The sequence below is a fragment of the Xiphophorus hellerii genome, chromosome 7 (assembly GCF_003331165.1).
Source record: "Xiphophorus hellerii strain 12219 chromosome 7, Xiphophorus_hellerii-4.1, whole genome shotgun sequence".
Taxonomy (NCBI): Eukaryota; Metazoa; Chordata; class Actinopteri; order Cyprinodontiformes; family Poeciliidae; genus Xiphophorus; species Xiphophorus hellerii.
In genome coordinates this window covers 16890565-16904801 of record NC_045678.1, presented here as the reverse complement: position 1 = coordinate 16904801, position 14237 = coordinate 16890565, and the positions used below count along the sequence as shown (strand labels likewise).

At 37.5% G+C, this 14237-nt stretch overlaps 1 protein-coding gene across 3 annotated transcripts in view; it reads right to left on the bottom strand.

The window, feature by feature from the left end:
* Positions 1 to 887: 887 nt before the first annotated feature.
* Positions 888 to 14237, bottom strand: part of rapgef4a (Rap guanine nucleotide exchange factor 4a) — a 35610-nt gene continuing 22260 nt past the window's right edge. For all 3 annotated transcript variants that reach the window (XM_032568720.1, XM_032568721.1, XM_032568722.1), the window contains 25 exons: positions 13822 to 13872; positions 13647 to 13753; positions 11347 to 11468; positions 11069 to 11252; positions 10899 to 10983; positions 10319 to 10379; positions 10166 to 10242; positions 9933 to 10079; positions 9411 to 9520; positions 8085 to 8170; positions 7415 to 7493; positions 7181 to 7325; positions 6457 to 6545; positions 6310 to 6340; positions 6150 to 6228; positions 5649 to 5795; positions 4744 to 4841; positions 4289 to 4414; positions 3960 to 4138; positions 3764 to 3854; positions 3639 to 3689; positions 3124 to 3211; positions 2938 to 3002; positions 2771 to 2825; positions 888 to 2653 (listed from right to left, as the gene is read on the bottom strand). In XM_032568720.1, the coding sequence (XP_032424611.1) occupies positions 2526 to 2653; positions 2771 to 2825; positions 2938 to 3002; positions 3124 to 3211; positions 3639 to 3689; positions 3764 to 3854; positions 3960 to 4138; positions 4289 to 4414; positions 4744 to 4841; positions 5649 to 5795; positions 6150 to 6228; positions 6310 to 6340; positions 6457 to 6545; positions 7181 to 7325; positions 7415 to 7493; positions 8085 to 8170; positions 9411 to 9520; positions 9933 to 10079; positions 10166 to 10242; positions 10319 to 10379; positions 10899 to 10983; positions 11069 to 11252; positions 11347 to 11468; positions 13647 to 13753; positions 13822 to 13872 (2481 nt within the window). In that variant the 3' untranslated portion in view covers positions 888 to 2525. The remainder of the gene's footprint in view (positions 2654 to 2770; positions 2826 to 2937; positions 3003 to 3123; positions 3212 to 3638; positions 3690 to 3763; positions 3855 to 3959; positions 4139 to 4288; positions 4415 to 4743; positions 4842 to 5648; positions 5796 to 6149; positions 6229 to 6309; positions 6341 to 6456; positions 6546 to 7180; positions 7326 to 7414; positions 7494 to 8084; positions 8171 to 9410; positions 9521 to 9932; positions 10080 to 10165; positions 10243 to 10318; positions 10380 to 10898; positions 10984 to 11068; positions 11253 to 11346; positions 11469 to 13646; positions 13754 to 13821; positions 13873 to 14237) is intronic.

The window sequence follows — 14237 nt, the reverse complement described above, 5'->3', positions numbered from 1 at the left end:
CCCATCCTTATAAAAATGTCAATTCAATCACCAAAAACTTAATTAATTTCAGTAATTAAATTCCAAGACTCAATCTTGTGTATTAATATAACTTGATTATACACAGAGTTACAAATTTCAAGGGTTTTGGCATTAGGTCAGTGTAGCACAGTGACTCAAGCAGATGTCGGGTTCTGCTGATTATGAAATCAGCGCCTTCATAAAGGTCTGGAGGAGCTGTGCAACGGATTAAGGTGCTTGTTTAGAACTGCAGGATTTTACATGTCATGTTTGGTTATCTCTATTATGCTTATACTGAACTAATTCATTAATACAGTATTTTAATATACGTGACCTATGAATACATAATCAACATTATGTAACAAGTTGGAGGAACACATGCAAATTTTGAAACTTCAGAAAAGTTATTAATAAACATTCAGATAGTTTATTTCCAGCTTCAAAGCTCATCAACTCGTCAAGCTCAGGTGATTTCACAAACCTTTGCCACCCAGACCCAGAACACTGAAAATCATCATTTGACTAAGCACTAAAACTCTCATCTAAAAGCCTTAAAATGAGCTTAGCTCTGACATTTTAAATGGTTGTGGTTCTTTTTACAATCTTTGTTTTTATGAAGTATTTTCAGTGACTTCCCACACTTCCTTTTTGAGTGCAGTCAGTTTTCTCATTCTAAATTAAAATCATCGTTTGACTCCCAGTGAAACAATTTTATAGTTTCTTAACATGGTTTTTTTTTCTCCATTGATTCAGTAATCGTATACAGAAAGCAATGCATCATCTTTTAACACCACAGCACCAGAGCTGTTATTTGTTACTCTCAAGTATTTGTCATTTCAACCATCCCAATATTCCTCTTTAAAAGAACACAAATAATAAGTTGGAGATTAATTAAAAAGTACATTTATTTCAGTAATTCAACCCCAAAAGCAAAACTCTTACAATCAAATTAATATAATCTTACCTTACATTTAAGTAATCTAAAAAAATTAAATACTGTTGAGCTGGATCAAAACAATGATGTTGTGCTTGAGGCAAAATGTTCATAAACTTTACTTTCTGAAGCTGCCAGAGAAGTTTCATTCAGTATTTTTTCTGACTTCCTGTTTTCCTTGATTTTCATATTGGACTTGACACCTTTAGTCTTATTTGTCTTAGTCAAAAAAGAACGCAAAAAAAAAAAAAAATCCGCTCACCTAAATGTGTCCATATCTACCCTCAGAGCAGTGACAAAAAAGCTTTAAACAACTGGAAATTTGACAAACAAGGCTGGACAAAAACCCAATTTTATCTTCATAAGCCACTCAGTCATCTGGCTTTTTCATGTAATAAAAGATCATTTTAATTAGTATGTGCTTTTTAGAAAAATCAATTTCCAAAAATCTTAGCTGTAACAATTAAACTCTATTTTATAAATGCACACAATTGGATGGATTTGGATTTTCTATACCAATTTATTCCTCCCATAGCCACAGGGAGCAGGGGCAGATACCATTCTCCAGTCAATACACCCTGAAAGCATAACCACTGCCAAAGGGCAAAATAGAGTTAGACAAGTTAACGTGTATGACTTAGGATTGAGGGTGGAAGACAGTGTCCCCAGCAGAAAAATACAAACTCCATGCAGAAAGGCCCTCAGCTGGGATTTAACCCCGACCTTCCTGCAAGGCAAAAGTGTGACCAACTTCTCCACTGTACAGCCTTTGACTGGATTTCAGAAAATCACACCACAAGACATGAAACATGGTTTGCAATAAATACTTTTGTAAATTTGTCTGATTCTTCCATTTCTGTGCTTTCTGCTTTTTTAGGAGAAATAAACAGAACAAACAATGTCTCAGGTGTTTAGACTTCAATAATTCAGAAAATTATCCATTTATGAAAACTCAAACTGCACACAACTAAAGTTGGAATAAATACAAAATTGAACATACTATGATTGTAAACATCATAATAATAAAACAGCAGATACCAACTGAATTACAGTACACCAATACAACAAAATATTTCATTTTAATATCACGTTTAAAGCTGAAAGAAAGACATGCTGAATTAACAAAGTCATGCTTAAGTCTAATAAATATCTGTACAAAATTTACAACAAACCTAAATAGGAGTAAAAAACAGTTTGATACAAAAGATACAAAAAATTAACGTCAGGAGAATTGAGGCTAAAGCATCACATTTTGTTTACATCTGAGATTGTACACAATGATCCCATAAATTAGACTCCCACCACCCAGAAGTCATTATTTCCTTTGCTTGTTTGGGTTGGATATGATATGATATCTGCATGACATCGATATAAGAGGTACTTCATCCCACAACAATTACAGTTGTTGAAAAATCACAAATGACTGTAATAAAAGGCTCAAGGCGTTGCTGAAACAATATCTCATTATCAAACACCTCATCAGGTCCTCCATGTGATTGCCTGTGTCGGGAGTAAAAATGATACGAGTACAAGAGCTGCGTTACGTCGTGAAGCGGCATTAGAGCGAAAATGTTTCTGCCCCCGGCTGGTTTCAAGACCTGCGGGGCTCAAGTCCATGAGAGAGCTGAGTTAGGGTCCTTTGGTTGTCGATCACGCTGAGCTGACGAACGTAGGTCCAAACATCGGGGTGATGCTTCCCAGCCTGAGGAGAATCCGGGCCTGATTTGATTAAAAGACGAGAAAAGTTATTTTTAAAAAAATCTAACAATGTGATACAGGATGCTTTGGATATCTTTTAAAAAATAATAGATTTGAGGATTTTACTGTAGCACTTACTGAATGTTTGACTCCTACAATATCTCACTGTCTTCACTGTCTTAGCTATCATCCGCTGCAAAGCAGAAAACTACAGTCAACAGCAAATATCTGCAATTGCATGAAAACTAAAGAGAAAGAGATTCACACCAACTGTCAGACAATGATCTGCACCTGCAGTGCCTCACCATTTTCTCAAAATTGACCAAATTGTCGATAAATGTTTTGTTGCCCTCGTGAGTGAATGTCATGTCTGCGGGAAATAAAAAACAGGAAAACAATCGTGGAGATTTAAAGGTGCTGGAGAAGCAGTGCCACACCAAAGTAATCGAAGTGCAATAAAAACGAACAGTTATCGAATCAATGGGGATGACCTTTTATCATCAGTGGCATGAAGGGAATGACGGGCGGGTCCAGTTTGGCGACTGTGAGTCGATACGCCCGGTGATTCCTGGACGGATCCTACAGAAACATTGAGACAGTTCTGAGATCTACTTTGCTACATCACAATCTGAGTGCCTTGCAAAAGCTTTCATGAACTTGAACCTTTTCACATTTTGTCTCCTTACAACAATGTTTATTTTATAATATGTGTTACTTGTTTGTAATATCAATAGTATCTTTTGGAAAAAAAAAAAAACTTAAGCAGGTATTAGATATGCTCTTTGTTAACACCACATTTCTGCATTAAACACTTTTTGTTATCAGATTGCTGTAATATTTAAATCTTAAAATGTGTCATTGTTCTTCCACCTCACGGTTATGCACTACTTCTTGTTTGTAAAAACCCCAAATTAAATGAATTGAAGTTTGTGAAAAGTTTAATGGGTGTAAAATACTTTTGCAAGGCACCGTAACAAATAGAAAGGGAAATGCGTTACAGGCGTACCATTAGGTTTTCAAATTCTCCGTAAAACTTCTTAAACTTGCTGGGAAGTTTCTGCAGACGTAAACAAAATGGGAAAGTTAACCTGCAGTTTCAGATAGAGGAAGACAAAACAACAAGTCACCCACCTCCCACGTCTGACTGAGTCTGCTCACTGCTGGATGACTCAGTCCCATAATGACGGCAAAGAAGGCATTTAGATTCTTGTACTCTTTACAGCTTTGCAGAAGATATAAGAAGGAGGGTTACAATAAATTTACAATAAAAGTTAATTTTGAAAAGCAACAAACTGACCAATTCCTGAGAGAAAAGAGAGCCACTTACTGAGCAGCGATCTTGATAAACTTCTTGAGGAGCTGAACTCTCTTGTTCAGCTGGGAACACAGACAAACCTCTGTAATTACCCAGAACTGAATTTCATTAAATCTCCGGAGGAAGAGATCCAGATTCACTGTGGTTTTCTTGACGTGCTGTCTCCCAAACGTGTGATAGATGAGTTCAAGCTAGAAGACATCAGAGAATAAAAAAAAACAACAAAGAAAAACAAGCCAGTATCACATTAGGTCCAGTAAATAAAGACAGTGTGTGCCAGCCTTGAAAGCAAATTTGATTAAACAGAACCTGCTAAGGCGTCCTTATTGCTCTATAAATACCTCATGTACACAATGGAAAAGCTCCCAGTCGTAGAAGGTCATGTGGTAAGCCACATCCTTAGAGCTCATCAACTCAAAATTGGCAAGAGACCCAAGAGATGGACCCTCCTGTTCAGACAGAGGCATCTGGGAGACACAAGAGATCAGATTAAACCCTGAAACTTTCCACTTTTTTTTAAAACTTTGCAATCACAAATGTTAATGGGTTGCATTGGGATTTTAAAGTAATATATAACTGTGAGGTTCAATACAAAATACAACTTAAGCGTGTAGTTTAAATTTGTCCAAATAAAAGTTTAAAGGACATTTTCGCAAGACGCTATTAAACTGAAAAAGGCAAAGACACTTGAATCTGACTGTTTGTTAAAAAAAAGTGATAAAATTGTTCATATAGTGGAATAACTGTGATGTTAGTATGTCATTATGATAAGAAGTATTTGATTAAATCAACACACCAACACATCCAGCTGGGCTCTCTGGCAGGCAAAGAGTCTTCCATTTATGCTGAGTGTGGAGAAGATGGAGACATCGTTTGGTTTGAAGACAACTTTCTCTGCCAAAAAGAAAACAAACCATAGTAAGATTAAAAATAAATAAATAAAAGAACTAGATTATGTTGTCGCAACATAAATCTAGTCATGTTAAAAATAAGAACTAATTTATGAATGCCGACATTCAAATATCTTTAACCATCTAAAAGCTAAAATATTGAATTTAGTAATACTAACTAATTAATTCAAGTAAACACAACATGGAGAAAACTCATGTTATGTTTCTCTCAAACATGTCATGTTCTCTCAAAATTTTAATAGCCAATCTTGACAATAAACTATTTTTCTGTGTTATACATTTCGAAACAGCTTCTATTAAAAAGCACAACATAAAAGCAATAAATAAAGTAATGACTAGTTTTGATGGCATGACTTTTTACTGCCAGTGTGTCAAAACTGCAGTCTGGTTTTAAAGTGTGCTGGAAATCTCATTGTAGCATTTATCCAGAATCCTTCTAAGAACTGTTCCTATTACATCCTTACTTTAATCTCATTTTGTAATAATAAACAGGAAATTAGCTTTAGGGATATAGTCTGTTGATATAGTCTTTTCTCACAGTTTAATTGTACCATTTTTTCTAATCTGCTGAAAGAAAAGTGATCAAGTTGATTGGGTTTTTTCTAAAATTTTTCTATAACTATCATTAGAAATACAATTAAAGACTCAAATAAATGTAAAAAAAAATGCAAAGAGTTTTCTTGGTGAATTCCAATAAACTGGATTAAATAATATATCTCATAGTTGACTACATTTGCTCTTCATATTTAATTCCAATCATTTCCTCGTCATGTACAGCTGCTGCTCTCACCTCCTGCTGAACTGAGGCCGACCAGGATCAGATCCTCCGCTGACCCCAGCTTGTCGGCCACAGCCTCCAGGACCTCTCTGACCGAGGAGGCTACCGGGACTCGGATGGTGGTGTAGGTGTGGTCACAGCAGTAGACTTTGAACAGGACTGGACGTAAGAATAGGAGGAAATGGAAGAAAAGATATGATATAGGATTCAATCTTATCTCAACAGTGATGAGAAAAAGAAGGCACACCATTTTTTTTTTATTGGAGTGAATATACATATCAAATTGTAAATTATTTGCGAATAAAAATCGGGAAAAAATGCAACAATGGCTTCCGTTAAGACTTCTTTCCTGTGATACGTGTAAATAAAATGCAGCATATTCTACACACTCATTATTTATTAAATAAAGGAGGATTAGATAATACTTATTGTATTTCGATAATTAAAACCTCAGAATTGAAAGTGGATGTCCTTTATTTTTACCATAACTGCACAAGACTTTTCTGCACTTACTTTCATCATCTCCATTGATGGGCTGCCGTTTCTGAAGTTTCTCATCTACCATATTAAAATGCTGCAGAAGGACTTTGTGCTGCAACAGAGAACATGTTCATAAGGCAGCAACAGAAAACATCTGTATAAAGATGTTAATCTAACAGAATTAGCTACATACCTTTCTCTGTGAGGATCTGGCATCGTCTGCACTAAAAAAGTAGAACCAACAGATATGTTTGATATGTGTAAGTCCTATAATTTACTACTGGAAAGCAATATTTAGACCACTTATCCATACAATTTGTAACAGCTAATCCTAACTAACCTGATTTTTATGACTTTCTCCAGCTCTGTCAGCTGATCCCTGAGGGCTGGAAACACTTTGGCATCTTCTGAAACAGCCACGAGAAACTCCTGTAAAACACGACAACCTTTGAGTGCAAACAAGACTTAAAATGAGATAAAGTCACACTAATTTGAATATTTGGCCAGTACATATTGACACACCTTTGGGAAACTGAAATACAGAAATTTATTATTATTATTTTTTAAAGTTTCTTTTTTCTGGCAATCCAAGATATAAGAATCTCTAAGAATTTGAGTACTGAGACATCATAATTGATCCATTAATCCAAATCTCCTAAATATGTGTATTTCTGAGGCCTTTTTAAAAAGGTTAGTTAGTTTTTGCTGGGTTTTTTTTACAGACATGTTGAATTATGTCATTGAGTATATTTTACACATTACCTATAAACAATGCAAACTGTATGGGAAAAACTGTAAAATAGCTTTTAAAATTGTTATGAATGTTGTTTGAGTGTGCTGTGTGGTTTTGTAATGCAAACTAATTAAATGAAGTTAATTGTGACAAATAAAAACAAAAACCCAGTGTATAAATTATGATATGACAAATGGAAACAATTCTATTTGGATGGAAATATCCAATAAACAGATATTTTTTAAAATCTAAATCTTAGCACATTTGTGACATTTCCAGAGGTAATTACAGTCAGCTGCTTTTGTTACAACTGTTTTGGAGACCCACTGACCTCAAGGAAGACCATGTCCTGCTGCTGCAGGTCTTCTCCATGCACAGCAGCCCATTTCATCACCAGGCGGATCACCCGGCGCTTGTTGTTGAGCGTGTAGTCCAGCTTCTCCATCTCTGAGCCTTGTGAGGCCTGGGCATGGTAGCTGCACTGCCGTTAAAGATCAACAAAGCTACAGCAAAAACCACATTTCACTGGGAAAAAGACTTTTCTTTAATGTAGGCAAAAGGATATTGGTCGCTCAGCACAGGACTTAGCTGACTGTTCGGGATGAAGACACAGTGCGTGAGCACAAAATCATCTAAGGCCGAATCTGAGACAAATAACAGGGAAGATCCGGTTAATGGCACATCAAAGACACCTTCAAACACATGGCCGGGTCGGTTCCCTCTGCAGGGAAAGTAAAAACCATATGTATCGCCACACATGATGGCAATTAGATCAGCTCTGCGATGTGGAGCTAATTATAGACGGGAACAAACGGGTCATCGCAGCACAGAGGACAGATCAGAGATTTGAAACACAAGGCATATCTGAAAACTGTTGGGTGAATTTGTATTCAGCCTCTTTACTCTAATACCCCCTAAATAAAACCCAGAGATTCAAAGCTTAGGTGGGAAAATCAATACATGTCAATTAATTATGCATCCCCACAAAGGCCACAGGAGGGTGGAGGAAGGCGCTCCGCCCAGACCGAAAAACAACATTATGCAATAAAAGAAACATATAGGACAAGAAAACAGTCTTCTCTCCACCGCTCATTAAAATTTGAGGTTGTGACACTATAAAATCTGAAAAAAGCCAAGGCAGTGTGGCTGAGAACTCTTCACAGTAAATGATAGATATCATTAAATTATGTATGGTAATAATGCGAATCTCTTGTGTTTGACACGATGGGCAGCACCTGACTCGGTGAACTGGGAATCCAATCGCATCATTTCGAGAAGGTGCTCCAAAATCTTCTCCGGCGTCCCGGACATGATGTTGTATCTGAAGTAACAGAACACAACAAAAACACACACAAACCCTTCATTAATCAAGATATACAGACTCTTGATGCATAGTGGCACCACTACTGATTTCTCTTCCTTCAGTGTGTGCCTGTGATTGGCTCATTTGAAAACAATCCTATTTACAATCAGTGCTCCTGAAGATGAAGAAGAGGAGAAGATAAGAGCCACAAAATAATCCTAGCAAATATATTTATGCAAAAAAAGAAAAAAAAACTTGGAGCATCTTCCATGACATGAAGGGGAACAAACACAAACCACCCTGGGTTGTTTTTATTACTTGATAACAGCGTGACAAGAGGGAATGGCGCTACGAAAGCAGGGACGTGTCTTCCCTTCTCACGGGGCAGTCATGACACTCTTGTGTGTCAAGAGTGGAGTTGATTAGAGGGCAACCCTGAACAAGTAATTGTGGCTTGACAAGCCTCCTTTTCCCCCAGGAGCCAGGCCATCATTACCATTAATGTGTCTCTGTGTATTTCAGCCACAGTGGGGCAGTGACAGATGCCTCTATTAGGAGGAAACACTTGCTAGCAGCAGAGCATCTGATGCAGCTTTACTTCACACTCACTCTTAGGATCAGACTGAAACAAATGACTCTGCTTTGTGACAATTATCTATCTATCTATCTATCTATCTATCTATCTATCTATTGCAAATCGGTCACAGGCCTTAGCTGCTTGCAGTTTGCATGAGAAGTTTTCCAATGTGTTGTTATCTGATTTACTTTGAGTGGGAGTGATGCAGCATTGTTATAACACTTAAACAGCTGGTACAGATTCTTTTTACTGTATGATTCCAGTCTATAGCTGTAAACTGTCAAGTTGAGATGAAGCTGCTTTTGTATCGCAATGGAGTTGGATCGAATCAACTCAGAGCTGAGTGATGGTGGGAATATTTAATTTGTGTTTGTATGACTAAAGATTAATGTAGTGAAAGTAAATTGTGTTTTTGTGAGGGTTTCAGATGGCAGGGAGTGACATTAAGCCAACACAAATTTCTCTTAAGACAACCATCATAATAAATCACCATCCCAAACATCGTTGGTGAGTGAGTTTAGTGTACAATAAAATAGACCATGCAATGCTGGTGAAATGTAGAGTGTTACTTTACCGCACTTGAACACTATACATAAATTTCGAATACATGAATTGCTCTCCTTAAATCCCTGTGATGGGTATCTAGCATCCATCTCTGAACTGGTTGGTGTGTTTAATTACTTGTGGTGAGCTGCAGAGGATCCCTGGACAGAGTTTCTGCTGAGACTCTTCTCCAACACCAGAACATCTTGGCCGTGCTCCTTCAGACGCACTGTGTTGGCCTCCACATCCTTTGTAGTAAATACGAACAGACAAAGTGAATACGTGAGATCTCTGTTGTTAATTAAAAAAGGAAAGGTTGGAAATGTTATAGAAAGTCTTTGAAATGCTGCATTTATTGGCTTTTGCAGACTTTGTTGTTGGTGATATGACTCTCAGAAAGACACTGTCAGGTGAGAGACGCATCAGTCTCAGTCCTTAAAATACAGCTTGTTCTTTTTTGTTAAAAAACTTATAACAGGATATGTGGTTTCACATAAGATGATTTACTCTAAAAGTTGGTATTTAACACCAAACAATCAGCTGTAGCCTCATTTCAGAAGGCAAACTTTTTGACTGCATTGCTATGTAATTGCCAGCAGAGGGCGATAGTGTTTTTTCTGATATTTGAAGAGCATCACAAGGCGCTGACCTTAAACTCACCCTCAAAATCCTGTTGAAGTCCTCCTTGTCCACTCTCAGGAAATGACAGTCGTCCTCTCGAAGGACAATGGAGGCAGCTCTGGGGGCGTCATTGACCAGCGCCAGCTTCCCAAAGTCGTCTCCTTCATGGAGTGTGCAGACAACACCCTGCGCAAAGCAGCACGCTGATCAGTAACTAACAGTCCAACAAAAGTAAGAATCAGAGGATCATTATAAGGTGAATAATCACCTACTTTTCCATAGATGACAACATTCACCGAGCCTTTTAATATAATGTACCAGGATGTGCCCTCTTCTCCTTGGTGGAACACTGAGAGAAAAAAAAAACATTCTGGGATTTGCCATATTTATCATCAGATGGTTTCTAAATATCTAAATATACTCACACACTGTTCCTGCTCTTTCATGGGATTCAAAGATGAGAACTCCTGCTAGTTCCCTCTTTACCTGTCCAATCCAGGAGAGAATGATTAAAAGAGGGGAGAGACCTATTTTAACCCAAATAAACAACAAATTTTACTACAACTAAAAGTAAATGCCGTAGCATGTCAAGTGTTTTGAATTGACTAACACAGCAGTAACACTGATTTATGATTACATTTTTGTCACATGTAGTCAAATAGTCACACATTTTCCCACATTGCAACCACTAATTTCAGTATGTTTTACTGGGATTCCATTGGAAAGACTGATGCAGCTTTACTTCACAGTTTACAAAAGAAAATATAAAAAGTGTTCTATGCATTTGTAATTAGCTCTTCGATAATGTGCAATGTTGGTTTTTCTTCACAAAGCACTATTACTTTTGCTGCCTAACAGAAGAAAAAGTTTGATTTTGCTTTTACCAAACCAAAGAAAATCTTTCTTCCAAATTGGGCTGTCTGCATTTAATTTGTAAAACTTTATTTTCTGATTTTTTTCACAAATATATATTTTTTAGGACACAGAAAACTGTTAGTAACTCACAGTGGTGGACAGGTGAGATAAGGCCTTTATATGGAGCAGTTCTTCATAAATTATCTCCAAGTCATCTGGTGTTCTTTCAGACGGCCTAAAAAATAGGAAACAGGCTAAAGGAACCAAAAGCTGTCTGAAAGATTCACTTTTCTGTGGTGAGTGCCGCGTCAGAGCCTTACGGTTTCCTCAGGATCATCCTCATAAGAGCATCTGGTCCAATCTGAGACAGGTTGAGCAGAGTGTCTTGCAGCTCCTCCTGGCTCTCCCTTTTCTCCTCCTCACTGGGTATCAAAGCCTCCTCCTGCTCATCATCCAGGAAGCGGTAGAAAAGGTACTTGTCCTGAAAGACCGTCTCTCCATCCACTGCATCACAGCACAGATAGCCAGACTAGCATTTTAAAAAAATAGTTTCTGTGATTGTCTCCCATGCTGAGGCAGACATCATGCAGGTTCTGACCGTGGTTGAGGACACCTTCCTCCAGCAGCACCTGCCACATGCCCACAGCCTGAACGCGGGAATGGACGCAGGAGCTCTGCAGCATCTGCCAGTCCACCAACTCTGTCCCCACACAGCACTGCCTGGAGAAAACAAAAGTTTCCATAAGAACTCGGAGGAAGATGAGAAATTATGTAATATTTTAATCACTTTGGTAACACTTTAGTTAAAGGGGTGTGCATAAGACAAACATAGTACTGTCATAAACCTGATATAACACCTGCTATGAATATGAAGACGTTTTCATGAATGGTTATGACTGTTTGATAAATAAAGACGTTTCTAATGCAAAGCTGACACTTTCAATGGACTTTTAGTGCAAGTTTTAGTGCAACTTTGCATTAAAAGTGTCATTATTTACAAAATAATACAAAGATAGTAATCTTAATGCCCTTTTATGAAACATTGCATTATAAGTGTCATAATTTACTGAATGACACTTTATGACAACAGTTATAAACATTTATGAAGACTTCTTCATGTTCATAACAGTTATGTTTATGACAGTATCATGTCAGGCTTATGCACACCCCTTCAAATAAAGTGTTACCATCCCTTTGATTTGCCTTAACTTTAAATGACTCTTTTCATCTGATTGTCTGCGTTCATGTCAGTGGGATTTGCTGGTATTTCCTACAGTTGCTGAGCAAGAGACGAATCCTGGACAGATCTCCAATCTATCTCAGAGACAACCCTCTACTTCATTATGCTCTAGTTCAGCGTTTCTCAATTCTGGTCTTCAAGCCCCCCTGAACTGCATGTTTTAGGTTTTTCCCTTCTGCCACACACCTGGATTGAATATGTGGGTGATTAACAGGCTTCTGCAGCACCTGATGGTCACCTGAATCAGCTGCTCAGGAACAGAGGTACATCTAAAACATGCAGATCATCTGAGGACTGGAATTGAGAAGCACTGCTCTAGTTTAATATGAATGAGGAACTGTTTGTAACCAAGTCTCTCACTGTCAAAGTCTGGTCACTGAAAATAAACTCCTGATAAAATAAAAAACATTTAAAAAAAAACAGAATATATGGAATGATGCAAATGCATGGCAACTTATTGAAAATGAATGTAGTGAGCACTGTGGCCACAAGGATCACAGGAAAAACAAGTTAAAAGAAGAAATTTCTCCTCAACCACAAAAAAACCCATTTTTTTAAATTTTGGAAGCAGTTATTTTCCTAGGATGATTTAAAATAACTGTTAATAATTATTACACAATTACAACAAATCCTCATTTAAACCATTTAGACCTATTGTTTCTAAGGTTTGATTCTAAAAAGCGTCCCAGTGTTTATTCAAGGGAAGGAACAACCCAAAGCAGAGGGAAGGGGAAACAATACGGTTCATGCCACAAATAGGACAGAAAACTCAAATAGGAAGTCAACAGACAGACCATCAAGACAACCACTAGTCTTGAAAGTCAGGCATCAGGATCATGATTTCATTTTTTCTGTTTTTTTTCTTTCGCTCTGTCAATATAAAACATCTGTTGATGTCTACAGATTGTGTTAAACCAGTAACTACTCTCGCTATCCACCTGTATGTTTTCCCATAATTAGCTTACTGTGGTTTGAGATTTTTTTGTGTCTTAGTCAAGTGAACGAGTGTTTGACTGCAATTACTGTCTGATTGTATGACACAATTTCACCTCTCCTTCCAACCACCACTTGTGTTGCATCAACCGTTTTTAGGGCGAGACCACATATCAAGAGGACTACAGACTGACAATGGCATAATACACAGTGTCCTCATGGTATTATTTTGACTTTATTATTGTAGCGCTGCCAAACCCTCATGAGTAAGACTATGTGGAGAAAATAAAGGCAATTAAAATTTAGACACATTGGGTCCTTCATCGCCGAGGTGAGCTATAGGCAGACTGGAATCACAACCGAATGCTTTTCTTAATAGTTTGGCTTCTGTTTGGTTTCCAAGCTACTGCTCTCAGACAACATTTTTCCTGACCTCCTCCCCCTCACTGAATAAATTGGCATATAAATTCTCATTTTCTGAACTAAAGGAAATATTGCTATCCCTACTTCTGTACTGATGTCTGAGTCTAGCTTTCAAGCTTGGCATCATCAGGATTCAACGACTTTCACCTATTTTCTCAGCTTGAATTTTCTATTTTTCTTTAGATTTCTAGATTCTAATGGAAGCAGATAAATCGCATATATACTACAACTAAGAACACAGAGCAAAGGTTATTGTTTATGGCCTTTAATTAGAATCCCAGAGTTACAAAATGCCAACTAACCTGTATGTTTTGAGATGATACTTTCTGTCTCGGATCATGTGAGGCGCTCTGGAAAGGATCGCATGGCGGAGAATCTTCCCCGCTCGCAGGATCTTCTCAGAGGGAACCTATTATTATAATAACATTAATATTTTGCAACTGAGTTCTGACTGTAGATGAGGACTGAAGTTTCTACCTGAGTTGGACTTTTAGTATGGAGTTTGGCTGGACTTTCAGGAAAGGACTTCTGCAAAATGAAATAAAACAGAAAAAGCTTTTTCAGCTGACTTGGAGGAGAAATTATGGCTTATGAAAAAAATACATGAGGAGTGAGAAGCCATTGTATGCTCAGGAGCCCTCAGGCCATGTCTGCATTTCTTTACAGTCAGGTTTTTATGAATCTTGAATAATGTATTTTCTTGTTGCAGTTGGACACATAATATATTTTTCCATCACTTTTGTTTCTTGCTGAGAGCAAAGGAGCTACAAAAGTCTGACATTTAAACAGCTTTGGGAATGGCCCAGAAATCATTGCAACTCAGTCATTTATGCAGCTGATTTTGGGCTTCATTCTTTATTTACATCAATGAGGAAATTTACTGAAACAATTTT